Source organism: Mercurialis annua, linkage group LG1-X (assembly GCF_937616625.2).
Source record: "Mercurialis annua linkage group LG1-X, ddMerAnnu1.2, whole genome shotgun sequence".
In the NCBI taxonomy this organism is placed as follows: Eukaryota; Viridiplantae; Streptophyta; class Magnoliopsida; order Malpighiales; family Euphorbiaceae; genus Mercurialis; species Mercurialis annua.
Genome location: NC_065570.1, coordinates 58685373 through 58697209, shown reverse-complemented (window position 1 = coordinate 58697209; position 11837 = coordinate 58685373). Strand labels below are relative to the sequence as shown.

The 11837-nt window shown below is 35.4% G+C and overlaps 1 protein-coding gene across 1 annotated transcript; it reads left to right on the top strand.

Moving 5' to 3' along the window:
- The first annotated feature begins 8786 nt into the window (after positions 1-8786).
- LOC126676910 (protein ZW2-like) lies at positions 8787-10154 on the top strand. Its single transcript, XM_050371247.2, has one exon. The coding sequence runs from the start codon at positions 9226-9228 to the stop codon at positions 9925-9927; it is 702 nt and encodes a 233-aa protein (XP_050227204.1). The 5' UTR covers positions 8787-9225; the 3' UTR covers positions 9928-10154.
- The last annotated feature ends 1683 nt before the right edge of the window (positions 10155-11837 follow it).

The window sequence follows — 11837 nt, the reverse complement described above, 5'->3', positions numbered from 1 at the left end:
ATTAAAAAGCTCAATTTTGACCTTAAAGCGGCGGGGGAGAAACGTATGCTTCAACTCAATGAGTTGGACGAATTTCGGTTAAATGCCTATGAAAACGCCAAGCTTTACAAAGAGAAGACGAAACGATGGCATGACGCTCATATCGTGCCTAAAACGTTTGTGGAGGGCTCTTTTGTCTTGCTCTACAACTCGCGCCTCAAATTATTTCCCGGGAAATTAAAATCCCGTTGGAGCGGTCCTTTCAAGATTCGAACGGTGGCAAGTCATGGAGCTTTGGAATTGGAGAATTCTAGTGGTGAAATCTTCAAAGTAAATGGACAACGGTGCAAGCCGTATCTTGGACCTTTAACGGATCAAGTAGTGGACCAAATCACGTTCACCACTCCTACATAAATTCCGGGCCACGGTCTAGCTTTTGACCAAAAATAAAGCGCACTCGAGAGGCAATCTCGAGAGGTTACGTGTTTTGTTTTATTTATTTTATTTTCCTTTTATGCGTATTTAATTTTTAATTTGTTTATTTATTTCCGTTTAATTCCGGGGTGTGTTTTTGTGTGTTTTTGCAGGTATATACATGATTTCAGGAGGTTTCCGTTCGTGAAATACCTTTCCCGTTCGAAAAAAGGCAAATTTTGCCTTTGTCCCGTTCGGGAAAGGCTATTTCCGTTCGGGACAAAGCCCTCAGCCCTCAATTTTTTCGAACGGAAAAGGGTCATTCCGTTCGGGACTAGGCGAAATTTGCCTTTGTCCCGTACGGGACACACCCTTCCCGTTCGAGAAAGAGCTCTCGGCTTCTCACTTTTCCGAACGGGAAGGGTAGTTCCGTTCGGAACTAGGCAAAATTTGCCTTTGTCCCGTTCGGGACACCATAGTTCCGTTCGGGAACAAGGAAAATTTTGCCTAAGTTTCGAACGGGACAAGAATTAAGCCTAATCCCGTTCGGGATTAAATTATTCCCGTTCGGGAAACATCAAAAATTTTGAAAAATTTGAATTTTGAATTTTGAATTAAAGTGGAGTGGATTTCTTGGGACTTGTGTTTCTTTTGAGATTTGTGTTTCTTTTGAAACTTGTGTTTCTTTGAGATTTGTGCTTTGTAAAAATTTGAATTTTTCACTTGGATTGATGATTTGGCAAATCCGAACCATTCATTAGTGTTTCAATTTCACTTGGATTGATTACATGGCTTCGATCTAAACCGTTAAATCAATTCCAAGTTATTAAATGGAGAGTTTGAAATTAGTGGAGGGAAATCTTGAGATTTGATTTATTTTTCCTATAAATACCTTGCATTTTTCTACTTTTTATTTCACACATACTCTTCTTCTAATATTCTTCTCTTCTTATTCTCCAAATTTATTAGAAATACTCTCATTCCGCAATCATGGTGCGAAGCAAGAATGCCGAAAATCAACCAATCCGTCGTTCAAGCACGAGAAATCAAGAAGCGGCGAATCCACCCTTACCGGCCGTGGGAAGGGTACGTACTAAATCAACCGCTCCATCCTCATCTCGGGTGAACACCTCGGCGATATTGACTACTCGCTATAACGCACCTTTCCAAATCCATACGGAGGAGGAAGGTGATTTATATTTGAGTATCAAAGAAAGGGAAATGGTAATTCCATTCCAAATCGATTTTGATGATATGGAGAACCTTGGCATCAAGGATGAGGTGGAGCGTTATTTGGATATTTTGGGGTTATCGGCATTGGCAAAGGTTAGTCATCACTCTTACGATGAACTTACTCGTGAATTCTTCTCTACTCTCAAACCGGTTAGTGGTTCTCCTTCTTCTATTTCTTTCCGCATCAACAACACTAGCCACACACTTAGTGTTGAAGATTTGGTGGAATTGTTTGGAATGAGGGGAACGGGGTTGATAGATTGGGATCAAAACTTTGATCAAGTGGAGATATGGAGGGAATTGACGGATCGTGATGATTATCGGACAAGGGGGTCCAAGATTAATGAAATCAAAGACATCGCTATTGTGGTTTTTGTGAAGTGGTTTGGGCACTCGTTTGGCGGGCGTGGTGAATATACGAAGGTGGCCAAGAGTGATCTTCTAGCTTTGAATGCTATTTTGCATCCGGAGATAGAAGCATACCAAGTCAACACGGCGTATCGTCTATTGAAGCGATTGAGGGAAGTTCCATCCGAATTATCCAAGATTGGCTATGGTTTCATTATTCGTGCTTTGGCGGAAAAATACAATTGTATGCCTACGGCGTCTACTTTGGCGACTTTTGAGACCATTCTAGCACGGTCTCTTAATACGAACCATTTGGATGTTGCCGGGTTTGTAAAGAAGGGAAGAGTTATTCCCTATAATAGAAGGGTACGATTGGTGGCACGAACACGGCGAGAAGAGGTAGCACGGGAAGTAGAAGGTGGAGAAGAAAGAAGAGCGGAGGAGGCACCCGCGGGAACTTCTCAAGCCGGAGAAGCGGCTCATGTTTCCGGGTTTGACCAACGGTTTTCTGAGTTGGTTGAGCAAAACCGGATCGGATGGGAGCAAAACCGGGTTGGTTGGGAAACTAACCAAAAATTACTTGAAGACATCCGACGTGAACAACATGTTGGTCTTGCACAACTACAATGGAGGCAAGATCGAATGCGAGCACGCCTTAATCGGCAAGAGGATTTTCTTCGGGGTTACTTTAATGCCGCCGGCGGAGAGCGTTATCCATCACCGGAACCATCACCGGATCCACCGGCCTTTGACTAGAGCGAGATTTGTTTTTCTAAACCCAAACTCTTTCCAATTTTTTCTATTTTTATTTCTTATTTCTTAGCTTTGGGGACATAGCTAGAAATAGTGTGAGGAGGGGGGAAGAAAAAATTTAATTTTCGTTTGGGTTATTTTTCGGTGATTTATCTTTATTTTCAGTTTTAGTTTATTTTTATTAAGTGTTATTTTCTTTTTAGTAGATTGTATTAGGTGTTAAATTAGTTTATTTCAAGGTCTTGTATCGTTTTAAATCGTTGTCTTTTAAATATGAAAGTGTTAGTTGATTTGGTGTGTATCTTAATTAATTTGTCAATCTTAGATTTCCCCGAATCAATGAATGTATGAACGCGTTTTCTTAATTCAACAATTGATAAGCGATGCTTGCTTAATGACTTAATAATTCGTTGACATAATCCGATGAAATAAGGGTGAATTCAAAATTTAGACTTGTTCAAATCGTTGAAACATAATTGAATAACTTGATGCGGATTCATGACATGTTGATTGTTTATTTTTATAGTCGTTTTTAAACTTTTGGCATGAGTAGCATAATTTAAGTAGGAATTGAGTTTATGGCATAACACTACACACTTTTGAGAGTTTTGAGCTTAATTTCCTTGTTGTGAGTATTGATTTCATGTTTTATTCCTAGAACTTGCTCGGTGTCCGTTTAAAGTTACACGATTGAGTTTTCAACACTTAGATGATTATGGCAATTAGGTATAACCTTTCTTTTAGACCACTTAAATAGACTACCCTTTATCCCCTAGATTACACCAATTTGAGCCTTAAACCTTTTTATTGTTTTTACCGTATTTTACCCTTTACCGTTCTATGTTTTACCTCTTTTGTTTACCTTATCGACTTGATATATTATTTGTTATGACTATGATGAATATAGGTGATTAATAACTCAAGATTAGTGAAAAGAGAAAGTGAACTACATTGTGCTTAAAAGATAAAGTTACGCCTTGAAAAAGATTGAAAAAGAAAAAAAAAAAGAGATAGAAATTTGCAAGCAAAAAGCTTCAAAAAAAAAAAAAAGAGAAAAATTCTGAGATTGCAAAAAAGCAATGAGTAGAGCGTAAAATCAAAAAGAAAAGAAAGTTATAAGTTCACGTAAACGCAAAACCGGAGTTAGATCAACCTAGAAGTTAATAGTAGTAATAAATAGTATATTAAGTTGATAATTAGCCTTTGTTTAACCCTTTTTACCTACCCTTTTACCTTAGCCACATTACAACCCAATAAAAGACCATATGATTTTTGTTGATTACCGAATCAAGTAGCGGAGTCCGGGACTATGAGCAAGCTTATGGTGAGTATTCATGTTTTCAATTGTGAGCTTTCTTTGATATATACCCTACTAGTTGAAATATTGATGCCATTAGCTTAGTTTTTACTAATTTGTGCTATGATTTGCCTAAGTGAGAAATCGATTATTTTCCATGTCCCGCAAGTGATAGTAAAGCTTGAAGTGTGATTCAATTTGACCTTGTACTAATGAGTTAGTAACCGTTGTTATATTGAATTATGTCATAAAATTATTATTATTATTTGATTGCATCATTATTTAGTTGTCGGGTTTAGAAGTTTGTTTTTCATATTGTTCATAGGTTTGGGGATTTCTATTATTGATATATTTTCAAGATTGTGCTAAGTTTTCTAACATGTTTTGTAGAGTAAGATTTATTTCTTGCTTGAGGACAAGCAAAGGGTAAGTGTGAGGATGTTTGATAGGAGTAAAATTACTCCTATATTCCGAGTCGTTTCTAAGCGTATTTAATCACTTTTATCGTATTATGCATACATTATTTAGTATTTTTATGCTTTATGGTGTGTGTTAGTGTTTCAAGGATTATTTAGTGATTATGGAGCATTTTGAGCAATAAAGAGTATAAATCGTGGATTAGATCGAGGTCGTGAAGCTTGGGAATGAAGAAAGCACATTTGCACACATGAAAATCTGACCCCGGCGCATTCATTGGCAATTTTGGAGCAGATAATGACTTCAAATGACTTTATGTTCTTCATAAGAAATAAAGTAGACATCCTAAGCTTTCCAGCGGTTCAAGAACCGACTCATTTGGAGTTTTCTACATCGAGTTATGAAGTTTTGAAGTTAGTAGTTTCGCAGCTGAAATTGTGTCTCGAACGGGAAAGAGTGTCCCGAACGAGAGCTTTGCTCTCGGTTACAAGTTTTTCGAACGGAACAAAGGGCTTCCCGTTCGAGACCATGTGAAAATTGGCTGTGTCTCGAACGGAACCAAGGGCTTCCCGAACGGAACAAGAGTAAAACACGCATGCTTCAGGATTTGATTTGGACTGAAATTCTTCCTCAACTCACAATTACAACTCCTATTACAAATTGATTTGTAATACGAATTAGAAGACTCCGGAACTTCTCCTACTATATAAAGACCTTGTACTAGACTCAATTGAGTATGTAGGATAATTTAGAATACATTAGTTTTAATTATTTTCTCTTAGATTAGCGTTTTAGTTTTCTGTTTCTCAGCAGTTTATAAGTAGTTTATAATTAGTTTCTGCAAGACGATTGTTGAAGATTTCAAGTTTAATCAAGACGATTCTTTCCGAAATTGACAACTCCGGTATTTATTGTTTAATTATGCTTTCTTCTTCATCATCCTTCTTGTTTTGTTTCAGTTTTAATATGAGTAACTAAAACCCTTGTTCGAGGGTTGATATGAACTTATAAATTGGTAATTATTTGGATTGGATGGATTAGTGTTAATTCGTGTCTTAATTATTAATCTTATTGCTTGGATTAAATTAGCTACTTAGTTCATGAGATTGTGTTTAGTTAACTAATTGAGAGATTGTTAATTAAATAGACATAGATAATTAAGAACTTAGAGGAAAACGCCGTGAGAGCGGGTTGGAATTTAGGTAGTCGTTGAGTTTGCTTCATAATTATAATTTGATTATTTAATTCAGTTTTAATATCGTGAGAGCGAGTTAATAATTGGTTAGTTAATTAGGTTGTAATTTTATTCGGATCTTTGAGGCTTGAGAGGGCGGGATTCGGTGCTTTAGAATAGCTCGATTCGCGATAAAATCACTAAGAAATCCTATTCCATAATTTTGCTTATTTATTTGGGATTATCAATCCTTGAACTTTTTAATCTTATTGTTTTAAATCATATTTTATTATTTGTTTTCAGTTTATATTAGTTTAATTAAATTACAAAATCCTATTGATTTTTCTAGCTAGCCGATTAAAGAATATTTGAAATTAGTGATTAAGTCCATTGTCTCTGTGGGATCGATACTTGGTCTTCCAAGTTATATTACTTGAGCGATATCGTACACTTGCGATTATTTGCCAACAATATATTTCGGTTCTTCTATTCCCTCTACTCTACTCGGATTAATAGATCGCTGCAGATTCTCCTATTCGCCGAGGTGCTTTGCCATTAATCATTTAGGAGTCCCTTTATTTGTTGGTGCTCCAAAAAAAATGGCTTCAGCCTTTAACAGATAAGACTTGTTCTAACTTTGCAAAGTGGAAAGGTATTTCCCTCTCTTACGGAGGCAGACTCATATTAATTCAGTCGGTAACAACCAGCTCTCTTTTGCATTTTTTTGCAGTTTACAAATGGCCAATATCGTTGATTTCTTTGATTGAGCGTTGTATGCGTAACTTCTTATGGTCCGGTTCTAGAGATAAAAGGAAACTAGTTATGGTTCCTTGGTCTCGTTGTTGTCTTCCTTTCACTGAACGAGGAATTGGTATTAAACAGTTAAGTGCTTTGAATGTTGCGATGCTTAGTAAAATGGCTTGGAAATTGATTGTCTGTCCTATGGATAGTGCGATGCACGTGTTGCGTAAACGGTTTCTTTATGCTTCAGGTACCCCTCGTCTCTCTTACTTTCGATCTACGATTTGGTCTTCTATAAAGAATATTTATATCCCTTTGCGTTCGGAAGTGCTTTGGTTAATTGGGGATCAAACAAAGCTTAAATTTTGGACTGACGATGGATTAGGCCTTCTATTACTAATCAGCTGGAAATTAATCTCAAAGATCAACGAAATTTGACGGACCCAATATCAAATTTTCTTATTAATGGTTGGTGGCATATTCACAATATTCATGACACTCAAATTATCAATCATATTAATGAAGTTGCAAAATTGAATTATGATGACGATATTTGTGTTTGGACCGTTGTTAAAGATTGAAATCACACAGTCAAGAATATGTATAATCATTTCATAATATCTCGTTCTAGCACCAACTGGGATCGTTTTATTTGGAAGGAATTTCTGCCACCAACCCGATCATTCACTTGTTGGAGAGCAATGTTTGGGTTATTACCAACCGAGGATAATCTCTCTAAAAGAGGTATTGCTTTCGGTTCTGATGTATTTTGTGTTTGAATCACAGTGAAGATAAGAATCACCTATTCACGTATTGCCCTTTCTCTTGGGAATTTTGGAAATCAATCAGCAGATTGTTTGGGTTCAGTATTAATTCTTCTTGTACTGTTATGGATTTAGTTATGTTTGCTAAAAACAACAATTTCAGTTCACAGGTTTCGGCTCTTTGTTGTGCAGCAACTGTTAATGGTATTTCGACTTTGTGGAGGGTGCGAAATGCAACTATATTTGAAGACATGCTGCCAATATACATCACGCTCTTCGGATGCTTTGGACTTTGATTAGAGAGACTGATTACTTCAGGTTTGGCACTATATTCAACTTTGTTAATGATCAACAAGTTTTGTCTCAGCTTGGGGTTCGAGGACTTCCTTTCAAAGCTCTAAATATTATTCCGGTTCTTTAGCAGCCTCCTACTAGAACTTGGATGAAGGTTAACACGGATAGTTCGGCCTTAGGAGCTCCAGCAGGTGTAAGGGGAGTTTTTAGAAATTGTAATAGTATTCCAAATGGAGCTTATGCTGTAATTTTAGGAACTGAATTTGCTTAGGTCGCAAAGCTGACCTCGGCTATCACTGCCATAGATTGCTTGAGAGAAAAATTGGTTATCTCTTTAGTTAGAGTGTGACTCTCAATATGTTGTTGATCTTTTTAATAATTCAACAATTCGGGTGTCTTGAAAGCTTCAACACCGCTGGTTACGAAGCATGTTTTATATTTCTAACATGAATTTCAGAGTTACTCACATTTATAGAGAAGGTAACGAAACGGTGACCTCTTAGCAAAGCACGGTGTTTCAGTTTCGTCGCTAGTGTGGTGGAATTCTATTCCTTCTTTCTGTAATACATCTATTGGCAATGGAATTAATAGACGTCCTAATCATTGGTTCAGTTAGCTTGAGTTATGCAGGTTGAGGTTTGGTTTCATTTGGGGTAGCTTGTCATCTCAGCAAGAATGAAATTTTGAGTTATGCAGGTTGAGGTTTGGTCTCATTTGGGGCAGCTTGTCATCTCAGCAAGAATGAAATTTTCTAAAACAGGAGCATGTTGTTGCTTTCATTTGTTTATGCTTGATGAGAGGGGGTTGTTCACCTACTACTTCATCAATTAAGGCATCTTCTTCAGGTGAGTCTTAATTTTATGGTGGTGTATTAATCTGTTTACCTATAAACATTTTAGGAATTTTTTATTTTTATTTTTGTTTTATTTTATTTAGAGAATCTGTTATTATTTTCTATTTGGGCACTTCGGTGTTTTGTAGTCGAATTATGTAACAATCGGTTTTAATTTATTTTATTCAGTAGCAAAAGAATGATATACATGTTAAGAGAGTGTTAACCTAGTTGAGATGGTCGGGTGCTTTTTCTGTTTTTTCAACTCCAACCTTTTACTAAAAAAGAATATAACACCGACTAGGAAGCTACTAATGATGTAAATTTATACAGCTAATAATGTACTCAGCATCTAAATATTAAAAATGTATCACAAAAAGAAAGTCTGACTGGTGACTAATGAATTTAAAGTTATTATGAAAAGAAAAAAGAATTTAAACTTGTATGTATGCCACCAGTCCGCTGAACTGAACTCCTCACCTTATTATTATATAAAAGAAAATGAATTTAAACTTGTATTATGCCACCAGTCCACTGAACTGAACTCCTCATTCTTTTGATGTTACTGTCCAATACTGAGGAAACAGACTCCACCGCGTACATCCAGTGTCGGTACTGCTGATATAAGCAAAATTCTCGGGGTTCGTAAACACACACCTCCGTGCCGCACATTCATAAATTGCTTAGTTTCAGCGTACCACCGCCTTAAGCCCCACCACCAACAAGGAATCCAATCCGTTCCTTCGTTTTCCCAAACAATCAAACCGCCGACAATTATGTAATATTCGCCCAAATATTCATCAGTCATCCCATTAAAAAATTGGAATTAAGTCAAATCCTTACTGAGTAAGCAAACAAGTTAAAACCTTAAACCAATTAAAAAAATTAAACCGACTTTATTACCTCCGCATATATTTCTGGAATTGTTTTCGGAGCCGCTCATGATTCAGCTGCTCATGAGGCTAATGTTCCGAAGCTAATGACAAGTCCAGTAGTTTCGAACTTTGAAACCTTCCTTGGAAGCTGGTCAAATCGCCAAGAAACTCTGCAACACCAGCTTCTCTCGTCAATTTCACCACAAAATGTAGAGAACACACAGCACCATCAGGATTTGATTTCTCAGGTGTTGTCTCATTACGAGCACTACTACGAAGAAAAAACTATTGCTGCTAGAGATGATGTCTTTGTTTTCTTGCATCCGCCATGGCTAAGCTCTTTCGAGAGAACTCTGACGTGGCTTGGAGAATTCAAGCCGTCAGTTATTTTCAGGATAATTACCAACTCTCTCACGGACTTAACTCCTGAACAGAGTGAAAGAATACAGCAGCTGAAAATAGAGACGAGGATACAAGAGCGAGCGTTGACGGAAGCCATGGCGAGAATTCAAGAAAGCTTGGCTGCGCCGCCCATTTTAGGGCTGACGCGGAGATCTGCGCGGCTGATTGATGGAGAAGTGTCGGATATGGAAGTAGCTGTGGAGGCGCTGAAGGCTGCAATGCTTACTGTGTTGGAGAGCGCTGATGCTCTTAGAGGATCGGTTGTCATCGGCCTGGTGGAGATTCTGAGTCCAGTTCAAGCAGTTAGGTTTTTAGCGGCGGCGCTTGAATTTCAGATACAAATGAGGGCATGGGGACGAAGGAGTGATGCCCAAAGATTTGCCGCCAGTAATGGGTTGCTCTAGTAGCTTCTCAGCTCTAGTGAAACAAAACATATCCATCTAACTTTCGTAACTTTGAAAGTTATCATAAAAATAATTATATTATAAAAATATGCTATTTGAATTTCTGAATGTTTTTTTATAACTTATCAGGAACTGAGTATTTCTTTCTTATTTATCAAAAAAAAAGTATTTATTTCTATGTTGTACTAGAATTAGTAATATTGGAATCTAAAAGAATTCTATATTAATTTTGTTTTGAGTGTATTATTTTTTGACAGGGAAAAGACTATTACAAATCAACGAGAAACTCTTAGGTAGACCGGATCTACCACGTTATCCGTTGATCAAGCCATTCATAATATAACATCTCATTAAAATGATGGCAATATCGTAATAATTGTGCAATAATATATTCAAATTTTAATGGTGATATGACGATATTGCCATTATTTTAATGAGGTGTTGTATTATGAGTGGTTTAATCTACGGATGACGTGGTAGACTCGGTCTACTTAAGAATTTCTCCAAATCAACATATAGTAAAAATATGAAGGGAAATTTTAACCTACACTTTATCCATAAATTTTTCATATACCTATTCAATGAGGTGTTAGAAAATTTAATATAATTTTTCTTTCTTTTTTCTAATTTTCTCCTTTTTCTCATTTTTTAGCATCTTATTATTGGATAAGTCCATAATTTTTCTATGAATCGGGTTAAAAAATTTCCATAAAAATATAATATCGAAAAGAACAACATATTTGCACTAGCGTCCGGTGGCATAATATAGTGCATTTCGCTAAAGTATGAAACACACGTTTCGCAACATGCATAACAAAATACAAAGATAAATTATTGATAATTATTCATTTAAAGTAAAAATAAAGAATTCACTCTAAAAATATAAAATAATCATAAAAAAAATTATTTTTTTCATTACTTTATATAATAAATATAATCCATTATACATGTATAGAATTTTAAGAAATTATAAATATTTAATAAAAATAAAATAAAAAAATTAAATATATAACTACCAAAATTCTTTTAATTTTTAAAAATAATTTTTTTAAAATCATCAATTTTACCTAAAAATTAAAATATTTTCACATTTTATGTATTCAATTTTGAATAATAAAAATACAGAGGATATTCTCACCAAATAACTATTTTTAAAATTTATTTACATGATTTTTGGCCATCTGTCTTTTATTTTCTATACTACCTATTTTTCTAATTTATTTACAAAAATACTCACTCTATATGGAAGTTTTATCTCATTTTAGCTTAAACTTTTATATATCCACTCTTTTTTCTCCCTCTTCTCTCTTTTCTTTCTCAAAGTTTTCTCTTCCTTTTTCTTTTTCGTTTGATTTTCAGTTTGTTCCCTCCGATTACTTTTCTGTTCGTCTTTTCCGTTCGCGCTTCCGTTCGTCTACTTCCGAATGATTTCTCGTCGTTTCCGGTCGTTTTTCTATTCGTCTTTTCTGTTCGCGCTAGTCTGTTCGTCTCTTCTGTTCGCGCTATGGATTTCTCGACTCGTTTTTAGATTTGTGTAATATTTTAAATTTTTGTAATGATTTAAACATTTTGTAAATAAATTATTGTAGATCTATAATTTTTTGTTTATAAAATTTTTCTATTATTCCTATAATTATTTATTTTATTTTTTTCTTATTCATAGATTTGTTTATTGCGACTGATTTTGTAAAGAACAAATTGATTTATGGTGCATTTGTAGTAATTTTATAATATATTTATGTTTTAGTGTTTTTTGGTGCATTTATAGTGTATTTTTGGTGTTTTTCGGGATATCTATGTTTTTTGGTGTATTTCTGCCGTTTTTAGTATATATATGCTGTATTTACAGTGTTTATAGTGTAATTGCAGTGTTTATGCTGTATTTGCAGTGTTTATGATGTATTTGCTGT

What these genes read in the sequence shown, in the direction of transcription:
- LOC126676910 (XM_050371247.2), top strand. Translation starts at nt 9,226, where the DNA reads ATGACAAGTCCAGTAGTTTCGAACTTTGAAACCTTCCTTGGAAGCTGG.